The sequence below is a fragment of the Diorhabda sublineata genome, chromosome 10 (assembly GCF_026230105.1).
Source record: "Diorhabda sublineata isolate icDioSubl1.1 chromosome 10, icDioSubl1.1, whole genome shotgun sequence".
NCBI lineage: Eukaryota > Metazoa > Arthropoda > Insecta > Coleoptera > Chrysomelidae > Diorhabda > Diorhabda sublineata.
The window spans coordinates 2,771,678-2,790,174 of NC_079483.1; the positions used below are offsets into that span (position 1 = coordinate 2,771,678).

Consider the following 18,497-nt stretch of genomic DNA (forward strand, 5'->3'; position numbering starts at 1 on the left):
TTACTTCTTAACAATCACAAATAAATTAAATTAGAAAATGTTACATCTTCATGGTTCATAGTCAGGTCAAGTAACTTCTAAAAGTTCCGTCGTGCTCTTACTCCACTTGAAACTCAACAAACCCAACAAAGAAAACACAAAAATTCTGGAAAACTCCAGCACCATACATTTTTCCCAACGATGTTCACTAAGTTTGATACCCTTTTCATAATTCAAGCTCTTCAAAATAGCCATTAACTGCCGACATCACCTCTTTATTGTTTGAAAATCTTTGACCACTGAGCCATTTTTTCAAATCTGGGAACAGAAAATAATCTGAAGGGGCTAAATCTAGCAAATAGGGTGTATGAGGTAGAAATTCAAAGTTTAATTTAAATAATTGATGTTGGCCATTGCCATAACGGATGTGTCAGCTGGTGCATATGAAACTATACTTTCTTCTTAGTTACACTTTATCTTCTTTGAAGTTTATTCTTCCTTTTCAGTCCATTGTTTTGATAGTTCTTTTGTTTCGGCTGTGAAGTAATGGACCCACTCGATAGAAACGAGAACGCCGTTTTTGTTCCATTGTGAGTAAACGCGGCTCCCATCTTGCGCACAGCTTTCTCATGCCCAAATTTTCAGTTAATATGCGATGTAGCGCACTTTTTGAAATGCCTACTATGTCTTCTAGCTCACGCACTTTCAGTCGACGATCATCCAGTACAGCTTTGTGGAATTCCTTAACATTTCTGGAGTCGTCACCTCATTTGGTCGACCACTACGATACTGGTGTTCGCAGGTCGTACGGCCTCGTTTAAACTCTGCTACTCAATATTTTACTGTTGATAACGAAGGAGCAGTCTCGCCCAGAGTAGAATCTAATTAAGCTTTTATATTGGTGGGCTAAGGCCTTTCAAACAAATATTAAACAACGTGGCGTCTTCAAACTTTAAAAATTGTGTAATTGTGTAATTGTGTAATTTCTTATACAGTGGTATTTTCCAAGCAACTACTGCCATCTCTCGGTCAGGCCAGGTACTTCTGGGACCATTCTCATATCATACCATTGAACAGATTCAAGCATTGCTCAGAATCATCAATTCTTTGTTGTTCGCGTAGCCAAATATTCATTGACGATGTTCAACACATTCTGTAATATTTTCAAGTTATCATAGCTACATCAGGCAGCTTTCGACTTGTAGGTGTGGGACGTTACCTGGAGCACTGGTAATAATGCGTGGTATATTGTTCTACAACCGTTGTAATATTTCAAAGTATGAATTTTATTTTTCATATTCAGTTTCAGATTGTTTTTCCATTAACCAATAGTATTGTCTTAGTTTCATGCCTGTTTCCTTTTCAAAAATATGTTGGTTATCCATATAATCTTTGATCTGAATGATTTCTTAGGTATTTAACTTCATTTATCTGTACGAGGGAAAGTTACATGCACACTTTTCATTTCATTTATTTTCATTTTTTATTTGCATTTTTCTTGTCTAGAACCATTTATTTACATGCAATTGAATTTTATGTGATGTTCAGGTTTGTATCGTGTGTTTATTTCAACATTTTCATAATGTTAGATTGACAGAAAAATTAAAAGGAGAACCAGATCCTTTCTTTTAAAATAATTTGCAGACTTTTTCAGTAAACGGTAAATATATTTTTGGAATATATAAATATAATATTAACATATAGGTTTTTATCATTAAGACCAGGATCGATGGAGCAGTTTAATCTGATTCAACAATTAAATTAGATATTTAAACGATATCTTCGACCATAAAAGTTTTTACTCAAATTCAAAGTTTGATGAACTCACCTGGAGAATCAGTATAGCGTTTCCACTGTTGATGATGCGAGTGTTTGGATTCGTGTTTTGAATCTAGGTGGGTATGTTTACCATCGGAAAATGTGTGTTTTGATTCTTGTAGAGAAAGACCATTGCGAGAAGATTTGGAAGTCACTCTGGGAGCTGGTGGTGGAGGGGGAGACTCATTAGAGCCTCCCCTTCTACTGGACTGTTCTGTCAACACGGTGAGGCCGGAGGCGAGACGGGGATTACTGAAAAAAATAATATGAATGTTGAATAATTTATTACAAACTTAATGCGAGTGAATAATGTCAAAATAGTATCATATCGACTGATCAATAGTTTTACATTTTTTCGAGGAAAACTTTTATAATAGATTTTAATTTTTGAAAGAAATTTTTCATTCCTCTTACTAGTAAATCGTATTTTTGCGTTAACAGTTTATGGGGCCGTGGTCCATTAAGAGAATACATGCAATAAGGGTCATTCTAGATGAATTATATCAATAATAGTGACCTTTTCCTACATACTAGCTAGCTACGAATGCACAAATATAGCAAAATTTGGACCATATTAGTTCTGGTGTCTCGAATAAGTGTATTTTTCGACCAATGTTATGGGCAAGTGTTCTGGTTGAGTTTTTTAGTGTGTTATTGTTATAATAGTGTAGTAATTTGGAATTCTTTTATATAAAAATTACTGACTAATATTATACTAGATGTTTATTCTGAAAATTCGGAACTAACCTAAAATAATTACAGTTCATATCAATCGCATTTGTGAATTACTACAGAAATATCTAATTTTATTTCAGACTAGCTAGCAATTCACAAAAAGCTGTAGAAGAATCAGTGTTGTTTTATTGGCTTATTTGAACGGAATTGATGACATAGCATATGATGAAGCAATAAATTTAGACGGAAGAGAAAATACGAATATTCCATGAAAAGGAAGATTACAAATTGGAACTTATTTCAAGAAACAATTGATAAACACATAAATCTCAAGATTTTGACTAAATGGAAAAGAATTGAGGTATAGAATCTAATCTAAATTATTCTGAATGCATCTTGGAAATCAACGTCATCAGCACGAAAGAGATGGAAAGATAAAGAGTAGTAGAGAAAGATAAAATAATTGACCAAAAAGATCTGAAGGCAGACAACAAACATAAACTCAACAAAGCTAGCAGGGATTTAAACATTTAAGTTACAAAGAACATAACATAACAACGCATAACTGGCAGAATTTTTCAGAACCTAACAAGAATAAAAGCTCCCAAAGCCAGACAAAAAAACGAAGAATTAAGTTTATATATACTCATAAGGTATACCAATACTATTCAAGTTTTCTTTGCGGAAAAAGTTCATAAGGTTGTCAGCAGGTAAGCGATGACCTATAAAAACAGCTATTGCTCTGTAGCCTCTATAAATATCAGTCAAGCCAGGTCTGCTCTATAAACTAAAAAGTATCACCATATCGCTTTTATGAAATATTATAGTCCTATTTGCATAACAGGAAAACTTCACTCAAAATATACTGATATATAACAAATTGAATCCGCAGTACCACATGAAAGCGTATTGGAATCAGTACTGTATCTCTCGTTCACCTCAAACTTGCCAATCACTGAACAAACAGCAGTTTCCACCTTCGGACATGGTAAAGCAATTCTATCGGCTTACCACAACTCAGAAGCAGCAACCAGAAATCTCCAATTTAATATAAACAAAATAGAAACATGGCTGAAGAAATGGAAAATAAAAGCCAACGAGTTGAAATTTTAACATATTACATTTACATTGAGAAGAGACCAACGCCATTCAGTCATACTGAGTAACTACCAGCTATCACAAGTAAAGAGCGTAAAATACCAGAGCATACATCTATACAGAAGACCACCGTAGAGAAAACATATATCTAACAAAAGGAAACTTTATGAGCTTTACTGGTACAAAATCACAGTATACAAAACTATTATGAAGTACATTTGGACATATGCCAGTTATGGGAATCTGCGTCCCAATCTAATTTGAAAATCTTACAGTCTGAAGTCTATTAATAGTGAAGCAAACTTTTTAGTGAGAGATATGAAGACACATCCAAATGTGCTCGCAACAAAGTGAATTGCGCCGTTTAAACAATTCAAGCCGATAGACCTTTCGATTATGTTCATGTATCCATCCTTGTAGTTAAAACAAAGGAATAATTGAAAACTTGTATAATCATATCCATAAGGATATTGAAAAAAGATGTCCCTCTTAATCCCGACTATTTCCAAGACATGGTAAATGATTTTTCTCATGATGTAATTAAGTCACATGTGCGTTGAATCGATAGTTCAATAATATTTAATTCGTGGGAAAGTGTGGTAACCTTCATGAGATTAAAATGAGAAGTGGCCAATTTTTCTTATTGTCACTCGGGGAGAAGAAAATAAAACAGCGTATAATCAATCTGTATTTCACTACATTTCAATAGAAACTTATTTTTAATCTAATGGAACATAATAATCTCTATTAACTACTACCTTAGTTGCGATTATTTATACAGTTTGAACATTAATCAACAGCAACAAACGACACACTCGCATTTACATATTTTTTGTTAATTTCATATTCAACCCATTGTGAATTGCTTCATGAAGTAGGTCAATATTAGAAATATTTATAACTTAAATAATAGATATTCAAATAACATTCGATAAAGGATTTTTATTTGTTAGTGTACCAGGTTATTCATTATAAATTATTACCTATCTCTTATCAGTGTCTACAGAAAAAAAATTCAACAAAGTTTTGTGGTTATTTCTAAATTTTGTTGAAATACTATTAAGAGTATAGTAACTTTTACGTTTGATTAGAAATAAGAAAGTTTTTTATCGGAATATTTTGTGTATTTATAAAATATTTTTTTTCCTGATTCCATAAATTGTTTCAACATTTTAGCGCTTGAAACGATTAAGTGTTAATTATTTCCAATCCCATAAAAATATTTGATTGCAGAGTGAAAATCATTTTGGAAACAAAACAATTACAATATTTATTACAATGACAAATTTTATTTCTTGGTAGGGATAAAAAAATCACCGAACATTGGAAGTGTAAGGAATTAGATAAGATTATGTTTATATATATATATATATATATATATATATATATATATATATATATATATATAAATATATAATGAGTAGTTTTTTATTGGGAATGTGGCAAGGAAACACCAAAGTGGACTAACTTCAAAATATTTTCCGAGCTTTCGAATACTTATGTATTCATCGTCTGGGAAATAATTAATTAAGATTGCCGGTGATTTGTGATTTTATTAAAGCTTGTAAAAGATTTTAAACTCATAGAATTCATTATTCAAATTGACATTGATAGAAATATTTCGTCAATGGTCAATGGTTTCAGAATTTCTTCCATATTTTAGTTTAATGTTGATATTGTCCTGTCCCTCCTCTACTTATCTGTTAATACCAAAATTTTTTATATCCGTCATCACCTCTTCTATCAATTTCTTCTTTCGTCTTCCTTTTTACTCTTTCTCCGTTCTACTGATCCTAATAAATTTGGTAAATGTTTGGAAATACGTACTCTCTATTTTTAGTCATAAAAAAAGATAAACCTAATAATTTTTTTATTTTTTTTTATTTCTTGGCGCATTTGATATAAAAATGAGACCTAAGTGAGAGAATAAAAATTTCAAAACACTTTTTTTTACCTAAAAAAATTCAACAATCAGAAATTCCCCGATTTACTGCGAAAACTATACTGCAAAATGAGACCTAGGTCTAAAAACGAAAACTTCAACATTTTTTCTATTTTGCACGTACAGATAGAAACTATTCAAACGAGGTTTTTCCTAATAGGTGGATTGCAAGACGTGGAACGATGGAATGGTCGGCTAGATGCCCAATTTGAATCTTCTCGATTCAATGGGGTTATTTAAAATCAAAAGTATATTTGAATAGACCATATTGTATTGCTAATTAAAAAGTTAGGATAACGGAAGAATTTAACAAAATAACCCCTGACGTCATACGGAATCGCCTCGGTTATTGTCAAGAAGTGAATGGTGGTCATTTTGAACATTTAATTTAATTGTAAAATACATTAAATAATACATTCCAAATATTATGCAACATTGTTATCTTCATTCTACGCAGAGTTTTGTGATAGAGACATTATGAAAATCTTACATCTTAAAAATTAATTTTTTTAGTTATTATTCCATCAAATTTAAAAAAACTTTATATTGCCGAACAGAGGACTAACATCCTTTTCCAACAAGGTATCACACGATCCCCGATATTTTTATACTGTAAGTTCTCAATTGAATAATAAAAAGCGACCTGTTTTAGGTTTTTTTCACATAGTAGATAATAACGCTAGAATTGAATTTATTCCATACATATTATTAATATATAAATATTTATTTGTCAGATTTATGTGAAATTTCTACAGACGACATCAGAAACATGGTAGGAACCAACAATTTACTTTTCGTAGCGAAAGCGTTGTCAACTACTTCCAGATATCGTCCTCGTGTTTTTTCTTATGTCCTTATATATGAAATTTCTCAATCTACCATAGATACAGTTTATTCATATATTTAATTAGAATACTTACAGACGGATTTACAAAACATAGAAGACGTTAAAATAAATAGTTCAGTAATTTAGAAATGAAAATATTTGGCGTATGAAGAAGAGAATCAATGGCAAAATGTTCTAAAAATCATAAAATCATCATCAATTACACTCTTAATCAACTTATCATAAATTCTTAGATATAAAGAAAAAATATGGCATAAAATACGCCGTATATTAAAAAAATGGGAAAAATATATGAAAGAATGTTATGTTATGTTTAGTAGATAGTTGAAAGATTTAATTTAAATTTAACTATATATATATATATATATATATATATATATATATATATATATATGATTAGACATAAAGAATGCTAAATAACACTAACCCCCCATAAAATTGATTATTTTTTATAGTTTACAATGATAAAATATGTACTATATTACTCACCAGAAAGGACAACGTAGCTACGCCTTTTTAAAACTCGTAACTATATTTAACACAGAAAGATAAGAATGTACGTAGACATCGAACAATAGCCGAGAAACAATTGAATTCAGTTAAGAGACCAAAGTTTATCATTTATTTATTTATCCAATATCCAGCTGACATTATTACCGATTCAATTTTTTTACGGAATAATAAAAACAATAATTTATAATGCAAACGCGGTCTGTGGTCTACGACCTAGTTTAATCTTACACGTATACTATAATGTTAAATATTATTCTTAAAAGAATATTAGAAGTTCTATAAAAATATTACAATTTTTTTCTGTTTTTATTTGGTCTAGACCATTCGTCTGCTGATTTCCTATCTTAAGTTGTGTTTTCGAGAGCCTCCTTAATGTCTGCGACCTAATGGAGATTTTGCGAGTCCAAATCTTCACTATATTTCTGTTGGTCATTCTGCTAATATGTATTATCCCATAATCGATTGGATAGTTTCAGATCCAGTGACTTTCTAGTTCATAATTAGCAGTAAAATTACTTCTATTATCGTCTGTTCACATAGGCCGTGAAGGTGGCCCAGTTCAATTATGTTAAACGATATTGAAGTTTGGTGAATGCGCCAATCATAAAGCGGTATTTCTTTGTATAGTCTTTATAAATTATTTACATCTTGTTGTCACGCATTTTATAGAGATAATGCCTTTCTATTTGTTTATAGCATTCTAAATCCTAATTATCTAGAAAACCGTTGGATATAAATAAGCAAATAGTTCAGCAGCAAACTTTAGTAAATAATTTTATGTATTAGGTATCACAATGAATAGTAAAAAGTAAATGGTGTATTTAAATAAATTAGAGTGTTAGGAAATAAATAAGTGTTTAGTAGTAAGTTTTGGTGCATAGTTTAGTGAAGGGCTTCCTGCCTGTGGGTGCCAGTTTTCTCAATAATCCCACGACAAATCAAGATTCTTCGATTTAGTGATGAATAGAAACAATTTTAAACTAAGTACGTTTCCAGTTGTTGAATTCCCACGCTATATTCAGATAATGGGTGTTGAATTTACTCACATCGTTGAACATACTAGACGGATCATATTTGTAAATGAGTGAAGGGGAATATATTTTGAAGAAAAGCTACATTCGGTGGGTAAGATTTCAATGTTTAGAACAAATAGATCAATAGATATCAACAGAACACAATAAATTATTAGTTTTTACAAAATATCAACTAATACCTACAAAAGTTATAATAGGCTCGTTGACAAAACAAAAAGCGTTCTTTTTCACTAAAGAAGAGTCTCTAGGAATAATAATGGAATCTTGAAGGTTGAGGTTACGTCTGATGTCACAATTTTGAAAATTCGGACTCATTACTTGAGAACTGGAGACGGATGTCGTTTTTCAACAAATTGTTAGAATTTTTTGTTTCCCAAACGTATACAAAAGTGTGACTAAACATCACTATTGAAAGTAGATTTCAAGATTGAGTCTATGGAAATTTCTATCAACAACTCACACTCATTCGATTATAGAATGTTCAGCTCTTTGAATACAGAGAATAGGTTGAGCTCCCATTCGTATTCCTGTAGATTCTCATCTTGAGTTATTGGAAAGTAATGCTTCAATGCTTATTTAATAAGTAAGATACACCATACACCTTGTGCAAAAATGTATCACACCGTTTAAAATATATTTAAACAAATAAGTACATTACATTTTTAATAAAATATCACTTTTAGTTTTAACCCTTACGCTCCACGCTGTCACAATCGTGGAAGACTAATCGACAGGCTACATAAAGGTCATACATGCTTTTACTCTGTTGGCTCTCATATATGCTACACCCATTTTAAGTGCTTAAAACAGTTTATGTTTGGCAGCGTTTTTGTCTTGTGATTGAAGGTCATAGTAACGAATTTCGTTCTCTTCTCAATGTTTGAGCCTTACAATGGCAAAAAATCGTAAGGATTGGTCCAGATGTTATTAAATGAAGCTTTGCATGCATAATTATTCAGAATAGGCATAGTAGTAAAGATTTTACTACTTACATATTTGTAAGGTCCAGGAGTTAACATTTACAAAAAGGAGAAAAATGAGAGTGCCTAACGCTGGTATCTTTTCATTAGAGGAACTAAGCAAAATATCAACTTGGAAGAGCTTCCTATAGATCCAAAAAAAATCTACGATCTGCTTGACGAAATTGGATCCGATTTTTTCTGTTCAGATTCAATTTTTCTGAAAACTGAATCTGAAGAAAGTAGCAACGATGAAAAGCAAGGTCCGTCGAATGTCAGTAAAAAAACCTCATCGGATTTGAAATGGATTTAAATACAATTTGAAGGAAAAGACCTGCTAAAAAATATCACAAATATATAGCCGAAGTTTTGCGTCCTTGCGGTTACTTCAGCAAATATTTAAATGACGAGTTTTTTGAAGAACTGACAGCAGAACTGACATTTAGATATCATTTACAGTAAACTGACAGAGAGATAAAACCTAAAATTACTCTAGAAGAGATAAAACAATTTTTTGGCATACAAGTGTTTTAAATTTCCTATTATTCATCTTTACTAGAGCATTGAGTATCGGCTACCAATTATTGCCGATGTAATGAATCGGGACAGATTCTATTAACTTCGTACAAATTTTCCTGTAGTAGATAACCTTGCGGTCTCCAAAGATGTCAAAAAACTGAACCACCTGTGGAAAATTTAGTAAAAAATTCAACATGTGTCGTCTCGAAACTTGTCAAAGTCGGTCAAAAATAAAGTGTGATAAGTGTAAGGTTTATTTGTGTTTAAACAAATATCAAAACTGTTTTGTTACTGTCACTGTGTCACTGTAAATAATTATTTTATATAAAATATATCAGTTAAGTACAAAATATGAGTTTAATCACAGTTGTGCTGGTAGTATGACTCCCATATTACACAATTGTGATAGTCCCTAAAATTCCCGATATTGTCATTTTAAAAATAAGAAAAAAATTGCTCATAAACTGCTAGTAATAATAATTTTTAACTGAATATATAGAAAAATTCAGTTTCAGATGCGTAAGGGTTAAGACATGTTCATTTCTTCTTCTCTAGAATTTTTTATGACCTTTATGACTCTCCTTTTATTCATTGGTTCCACTCGTTTCGGTCCTTTGCTACTTCATTCATGTGTCGTTTTATTTTTTATATTTCCTTTCTATTTCTGATGCTTATATATTGTACATAAGTTTTTCTGGGATTTCTTTTCCTTTTTATGTATTTTTGCATCTGTTTCTTATTTCCTGTTGTTCCCGTTTGAGTTTCTTTTTTAACTACATTATTTTTAATACTGCCCATTCTTATTTTTTCTGTATTTCCTGTATTTGCTTCAGTTATTTCATCTCTGATGTTATTAGTCTATATGTTTTTGTCCGAACATTGTTTTATTTAGAGCATAGTTGGTTGGCTTTTCTTATTCTGATCGCTATGTCTTCAAAAGTTGTTCAAAAGTGGCAACTTTGTTTCTCCATTGTCCTTTGATTATGATATTTTATTCACATTTCTTTAATAATTTTATTTCCTCTCTTTTTTTAGGTTTACCGATAGGCAAATACCGTAGCAATTTTAATTTTTTCGTAGTAGTAGTATCTACAACTCTTAACTTTTACGTCTAATACTGTTCTTCAGATGAAAACCCTTAACTATTTTGTCCAGAAGGCGAAAACAGTTGGTGTAAATGGCGTAAGGCAGAAGCTAAGAATGAGCTGGTCCAATTTCATCACGATAAACCACCTCTGTACAAGTAGCTATCAAACCGGTTTTCGAAGATTTATCGAAAGACGAATTATTAATTCGTTGTTTAGGAGCAGAGACACAATCTTCATTCTGGCCCCAAGATTGTTGAAATTGTTAGCTACTTATCAGTTATCATCTTTACTGAAGGTTTTGAAGGTGTTTTAGAAGTAATGTCGGTTATGGGATGCCCCATTAGCTGCGAAGCCCATACGTATGTTGAGAAATGCGATGAAAAGAGAATCTTACGTTCTTACCGGCGCGTAAGTGATGTCGTTAAACAAGCCAGGATTGAATCAAGAGCTGAACAATCTGCTTTGAAAGAGTTTAAAGTGGAAGAGGAAGGAATACTCTATGGACCAGGTATTACCGATTGAGGGTAAGTTGAGATTATCATAGTTTTAAATGAATTGAAATTTATATGGCACACTCAACACATGTAAACGCATAGAATGAACTATTATCAATCGAAAATTTCCAAAATTTCGATTTTTTTATAGCAAAAAACAAAAAAAAAACGCAAAATTCGCAATTTTTATTTCAAATGTCTACCAAAAGTCCAATTTTTTGTATATTCATTTGATAATAGTCCATTCCGAGCATTTAGGCTTACAGATTAGAACGCCGTTTGCCGTTTTTTTTGTTTCAGATAAGCCAATCAGCTGGAACCGTGGAGGAAGTGCGAGCTCTTATTTTCGATGCGGGGGTGTTCAGAACGCTGTAACTCAAGTTCTACACTATATTTTTAGCTTAAAATTTATATTTATACTGACGAAATATATATTAATAAATAATAATAAACTTAAGGCTCTATCTATTTACAGGTCGTAGAAAATCCCAAAAAAGATGCCGTCACATGGGATGACCCCCTTATGTGGGCTTTATTGGAAGAATCAATCGACAAAACAAATAACGATATTAACATTTATCTAGAAACGACGAAAATAATGAATAGATTTCACACAGCAACGATAATGGTAACATTTTATATGGATCCAATGTTCGGAAAAAAGGCGAATCAGTATAAATCCTATCGAAACTCCTCCATTAATCAATCTTTATTCACGCCCCTGTTAAATTGAGTAAATAATAGAAGAAACGGGAAGCTACTTCAGAAAAAAGCCGAATTCATGATTCATCCTTTCACACTGTTCCCTATTCAAAGAGATTAGTTTTCTGATCCGAAATCAAGCAAACAAGTAACTTGAACGCCGTGTTTCATCTTTCAATTTTCTCTTTTACTAATCTTTTGTAAACACTATCAATAATTCACCAAATCTGAAAGTACACATTTTTCATTTCATTCAACAGACATCTTATTTGATTCCGCTGATATCCCTTCTGATTTCGATGGAAGGTTATTTTTCTAACAATAATAACGATAATACTGACTCGATGAATTTTAAGTAGAGAATAATGAAATTTTAACATTTGTCCGACCTGGAAATCAAATCATTGACATACAAATATTATATTTTAAAAATTTCTTTTCACACTATCTTTGTTATTTTCAATAAATTAACTTCTTTTTAACGTTAAAAATAATTTGTTAACATTAAATTTAACAGCCTCACTATAACTAGAATTTTTTAATTACTTCTTATTTCATCTGTGGCACTAGTGGATCTAAGGGTATGCAAAAAATTTTGATTGTTTTTAATATGAAGAAGTTATGAAGAAGCTATGTAGCGTGAGAGGGTGGTCCCGGAAGTATCTATCTTGACCTATAGATGGGGGTAGTTGCTTGAAATGTACCAACACTTTTATTTGAAAGGAATTAGCCCATAAAAGCTTAACTAGATTCTATTCTGGGTGAGACTGCTCCTTCGTTATGATTAGTAAAATATTTGGTGGCAGAGTTTAAACGAGGCCGTACGACCTACGAAGATCAGCATCGTAGTGATCGATGAGGTGACAACTCCAGAAATTTTGAAGAAAACTCACAAAGCGACTGATGTAGAGGAGGATATGTCAATGAGTACCGAACGGATTCTGAGCAAGAGGTGACACAGATAGAACAACCCGACCAAGGTAAATGGAAGTTCCATAAAAGATGGGCACTTATATTACTATTTCAAAGATGGGATCAAATAGCTGAAACGTGCACCTCCTGGAAATGTACGTACTAGACAAGAAAATATTGTTCTATATCTGCCAGGTACTCTTGGTATTGTAAAAAATGCAAGAAGAATTGAATCATGGAAGTTAGTTATATCGTTGTCTCTGTTGTCCACTTTACCAATATTTACATTACAGCTCTGGAAATTTCGAAGATCGAAGAGATGTTACACAAACATCAGTTGTGGAAACGTGAGAATTTATTGGTTTATTATATTCGGCAGGCCTAGATCATGGAAAAAATCGAAAATAATTGTGGGTCAAGATGGACTAGGCGAAATATTTAGTACGACTATGTCAGAAAGGCGATTTAGATTTCTTTTGACTTAAATACAAGTGCTAAAAGGAAGCAAACAGATAAGTTGGTGCTATAAGAAATATTCTCGAAACATTTGTTATTATTCTGTAGCTGTGACTGAAAGTGCGCGAGCTAGCAGACATAGTAGGCATTTCAAAAAGTGCGCTACATGGCATATTAATATAAAATTTAGACATTAGAAATCTGTGCGCAAGATGGGTGCCGCGTTTGCACACAATGGAACAAAAACAGGGTCGTTTCCATCGTTTGGCAATGTTTAACAGAAATAAAGTGGAATTTTCGCGCCATTTCATAACCATGGATGAAAAGTGGGTCTATCACTCCATAGTCGAAATAAAAGAACAATCAAAAGAAGAGATTGAAATAGGAGAACAGGCTCCAAAGAAGGTGAAAACCGTTCCATCTGCAGGTAACGTCATGGCGTCGGAAACGGCGAGTATTATACAAACGTTTGAGCGAAGAAATCAAGAAAAAAAGGCCGCGTTTGGCAAAGAAGAAAAGTCTCGTTTCATCAAGGCAATGCATCAGCTCACACATCTGTTCTTGTTGCAACGCTAGTGGAGGAGGAGTTCCCCCAGCAGTTTTATTTAAAGGTCAAAGAATGAAACAAGAGTGGCGTGACAACTTGCCACAAGAAAGCAAGCATGATCATTGAGACATTCAATCAATGGATAAAGCACTTTGGAAAATTTAAGCTTCCAGGAAAATACCTTTTAATTTTCGATGGTGCATCTTGCCATATAGATTCATCTATAGTGGAAACTGCAGACTCGTATGGCATCACTATTTTGTGCAATACGACACATGAGCTGCAGCAAATGGACAAGGCTGTATTTAAATCATTCAATCATCATTGGAATGAACAGGTATTGGACTCGCCACAAAGACCAAGCTATAACTAAACAAAAGTTTGGGGAACTATTCTCTATCGTTTGGGATAAAGCAGTAACCCCACAAAATATATTATTAGGTTTCTCTTCAACGGGTTTCTATCCATATAATCCAAATGCTATTGCAGAAGTAGCTTTTCCGCCTAGTGTTTTAACAGAAATAAATCTGGAAGATGACAATAAAATCGTAAAAAAGTTTGGAAGGGAGACCACAACTCAACCTCGACCTTCCAGTTGTCAACCGAAGAAAAACATAGCGCAGATTTCTGGTTGCCATAAATTTAAATCGAAACGACACAGTAAGCTAAAATTGTCGTCATCATGTAACTCTTCATCGGCAGATTACGACATTTCTTCATACAGCGAGGTTTTAACAAAAACCTTTTCCTCAGAAAACGAACCAAAACACAAAATCAAAAAGAGAACATCGGATGAAAAGGTTAAGATGACGAGCATCAAAGAAAAAAGGGTAAAAAATTCAAATATTGACGCAGAAAACATTCAGAGAAAGCTGAATAAAGGAAATGAAGATAAATACTAAGAAGTCTAGCTTGGAATAGAAAACAATAACAGGAAGGCAAGTAGTGATAAAGATGAAAGCTTCCTAAACGTTGGTTTTATCGAAATGTTGGAGACACACTATAAGGATAACCCAAAACCAATCAGAAAAAAAAGCTATAAATAGTAAAGACCCTATTGTAAAGAAATCAGGTTTTTTTACGGAAAGAGTTGTAAAAGTTACCAAAGCGCCAGTAAAAGTCATCAAAACAGAAAAAATCGATTCAAAGAACGAATGATAAAATAAATTTTGTCTGTTCAGATTGCTGCTAATTTTGTCACTGTAAGGTATATTATTTGTTTTGTTGTGATAATTTACTTATTTTTGCAGAGCGTGTTTATGCAAATTTATATTCAGTTCTTCAAAAATATTATTTAGTTTAGTTTATTAGTTCGTTGTTTGTATTCTGAAATAAATACTATCAAATATTCAATTAACGAAAGATTTATGTTTTGACCAGATAAATCTTTTTATATGGGGCATACGCCCTGAATGATCAGTATTGAAAAAACCGATATAATGAAAAAATAAAGAACAAATAATCGTGATGACGTCCATAGATTATATCTTCAAGAATAAGGGTACGCTTTCTATAAAATTTGTATTAGTGGACGCAAAGACATTTTATACTGTTAATTTGGAGGTATATGTTGGCAAGCAGTACGATGGCCCCTTTTCAGAAAACAACTCTCCAAAAGACGTTGTTATCAGACTTTGTGAAAAAATACGTAGCTCTGGAATAAACGGTTGACAATCGGTTTACTAGTTTGCAGCTGAAAAAAGATTTTAACCTAATCCTTCTAGGTACAATGATAATTTTCTCGTCCATCAAATCGGCCTGCACAGTATAGCATGTTTGCTTTTCAACAAATAGCTACGTTAGAATCATACATACTAAAGAAAGGCAGGAATCTTCTTCTAGTATCAGGTTTTCATTACGATGATAATCTCGCGAAAAGACAAACACACCCAAAATACGAGTAATTATAGCTTACAATGAGACCAAAGGAGGAGTTGACTGTATTGAGAAACTTTGCGCGGCAGATATCCGATGGTAATTTTTTATTTGTTTCTCAACGTGGTGAACAATGGATTTTTTCTAATGTACCTGTGTTAGCTTTTTTTAGTTTTTTCGCTGTAAGAGTTGTTTTCTATTGTTTCATGATGTTAAATGGACTCTATAGATACTTTTAGAGCTGAAATTGAGTATGTTTGCAGTTTTTTAGTCAAGCTGTCAGTAAGAGTAAGCTTTCAATCAATTTGTAAAATTTAAAATGAATAGGTGGCAAAGTGATAACCCAGTGGTAGCTGAAAGGTACAAAGACAAACTTAAAACTTTAGGGCCGGGTTTCTTCACTTCATAATAAAGTCCCTACCAAATACTAAATACCGAATAACCAAAAATTCGGTTTCTTCACCTTCTGATAAATAAAACTTACGAAGAAATTAAGTTATTTGCCAAATAAGTTATTAAGCATTCACAACTTTCAATTAAAAAGTTTTGTAGAACTTAAAATCTTATACATCAAAAGTGATTTGTTTATTTATTAAACCTATATTTGATTAGTTCATTTTTCATACAAATAATTAAATATTTAATATGGATGCTTTCCAAAATTTAGAAGATTTGTTTGATGAGGAATTGATTAAGGAAATACAGTAAATTTCAGAAGAGTGAGCTTATTCCGTTTGTCATAAAATTGATCATTACAATGTTTGTTCCGTTGATGAAATTTTTTTACCGTTTTCTTTTACCTTTCCTATCAATTTTTTTCAGTATAAACTATAATTTTCAGACCAACACATCTTTCTCTAACTAGCGACTACTTCAACATAACCTTAACAAAACACGCACACATATAATAAAGCACAGATCGTTGTCACAAACACAGATAATAGGACACCTTCAATAGAAGAACTTTCTTTGCTTATTTCTTTCCTTATTTCATAGATGGAAAATATGGGCATCTTTCATAGTGTTACCAACAGTAGACTATTTGTTGAGTACTTAAAAAAGTGACAAATACTTATTAGTTAGTACGGAGTTAAACAAACTAGAGTGAAGAAACGGTAAACATTTATTCGACAATTAAAACTTCCTACTAAAGTTATGCGGCTAATAACTATACTTCAGGCTTGCAGCTTGCCGCTTACCTATACTAAGCAAAAAAATGCATGGTGGTAATAAACGACAAAGCCACGTTTCCAGAAGGAAATTTCGCACCAGCAACTCTTTAAGAAACAATTTCTCAATAAAACGGTGAATAATAAAGTCTAAAATCGACAAATAAGTTCACAAAACTAACAAAAACTTACGGCAAAAGCATTTGTTCACCCCACAGGGGTTGTTTTTGAATGGACATCGGTTGATTTTGACAATTCATTAGATTCTAGATTACTAATAATAACTTAACGACGATTCATCGTTCCACTTTTTAAATTAGGTTATTCTCTGCTTGTTCAGAATATGTAACTGTTGATTCTCAGATACTTATTGAAGCAACTCTATTCATCATTGTCTATGTTCTCTGTGCTGTGCGCGAGAAGAACAAACTAATAATACGTGACAGCTAGGAGGGTGAACGAGATGAACGAAGCAAGCAAGAAACAACGTCAGACGTCAGAAGTCATGGCGAGAGCACTTTTTAGACAAATTATAGTGTCTTTGAACATTTTCTTATATAGAAGTTAATAAATATAAAAACTATCCACGTTATGCATTATTTTAACATGATAGCAGAGCGTGGTTTGTTAAAAAAGGTAATTGAATAAGAAGATTAAGTCGATATTTGAAAAAGTAAAAAATTGAAGGTAAAATAGAATAGCTTGAAAGCATGGCCGACAAAAGAGACGATTTTGCTTTGCCGATATTTGATGGTAAAGATTGGACCAAATGGAAATTTAGATTAATGCTAGTATTGGAGAGTAAAAATTGCATAAATGTAATTAATGAAAAAATGCCAGAGGGGATAGATGAAGAGGCACAGAGAACAAATTGGAAAAGAAATGATGCCAAAGCAAGATCTCTAATAGTACAAGGTGTGTCAAATGCTCAACTTGAACTAATTATCAACGAAAAAAAAGCATCTGATATGATCCAAAAATTGAATTCAATATATGAACCATCCTCAACAGCATTGAAGCTAATCGCAGAAAGAAAATTATTAGAATTAAAAATGAAAGAAGACGATGATGCTAAAGAATTCTTAACGAGATTCGAACAACACATAAATGAATTACGAAGTATAGGAGAACAAATATCAGAAGATGACCACCTTAATTATCTATTACTTACTCTCCCAGAAACCTATGACAATTTAATAGATATTGTAGATGCATTGCCTCCTAATCAAAGAACTGTAGAATATGTTAAGTCAAAGTTACTCATAGATTTCAAGAAGAATTAAAGAGAATAATACACAAGTATTTAACTCACGAGCAATAAACAGACGAGATCATGTAAAAAATTATGAACAGAATTGTATGAAAAAATGCTTCAAATGTGGACATATGGGTAATATACAGAGATTTTGTACAAGTTATCGCAATACAAGAGGTCATTACAGAGATCACGGGGATCGTAGAGGATCTTTTAGAGGCAGAGGAAGATACAGAGAAGAAACAAGCAGCTCTAACTCGACAGGAAATTTTGCAGATGCACAAGAATACAACTCTTTTCAGGTAACAGTCATGAATTCAGAGAAAGATGTAACAGAAGCAAAAGAAAAAATAACATGGCTTCTAGACAGCGGATGCAGCGATCATATTGTTAATAAAGAGACTTATTTTAACAAGATAAGAGAATTAAAAAAAACAGTAAACATTAAGGTAGGTGACGGTCATATAATAAAAGCCTTGGCTATAGGGACAATAGTAGTAAATTTTACTGTAGGTGATAAAGAAATCAAAACACATTAAAAATTGCTATTTTGCACCAGAAATGTCAAAAAACTTATTAAGTATGTCAAAAATAACTGATAATGGCAATAAAATT

The 18,497-nt window shown here is 32.3% G+C and overlaps 1 protein-coding gene across 1 annotated transcript in view; it reads right to left on the reverse strand.

The window, feature by feature from the left end:
- The window catches only part of LOC130449291 (protein sickie), a 564,400-nt gene that overhangs the window by 146,502 nt on the left and 399,401 nt on the right, over window positions 1–18,497 (reverse strand). The window contains exon 7 of the mRNA XM_056787013.1: window positions 1,808–2,049. Within this exon, the coding sequence (XP_056642991.1) occupies window positions 1,808–2,049 (242 nt within the window). The remainder of the gene's footprint in view (window positions 1–1,807; window positions 2,050–18,497) is intronic.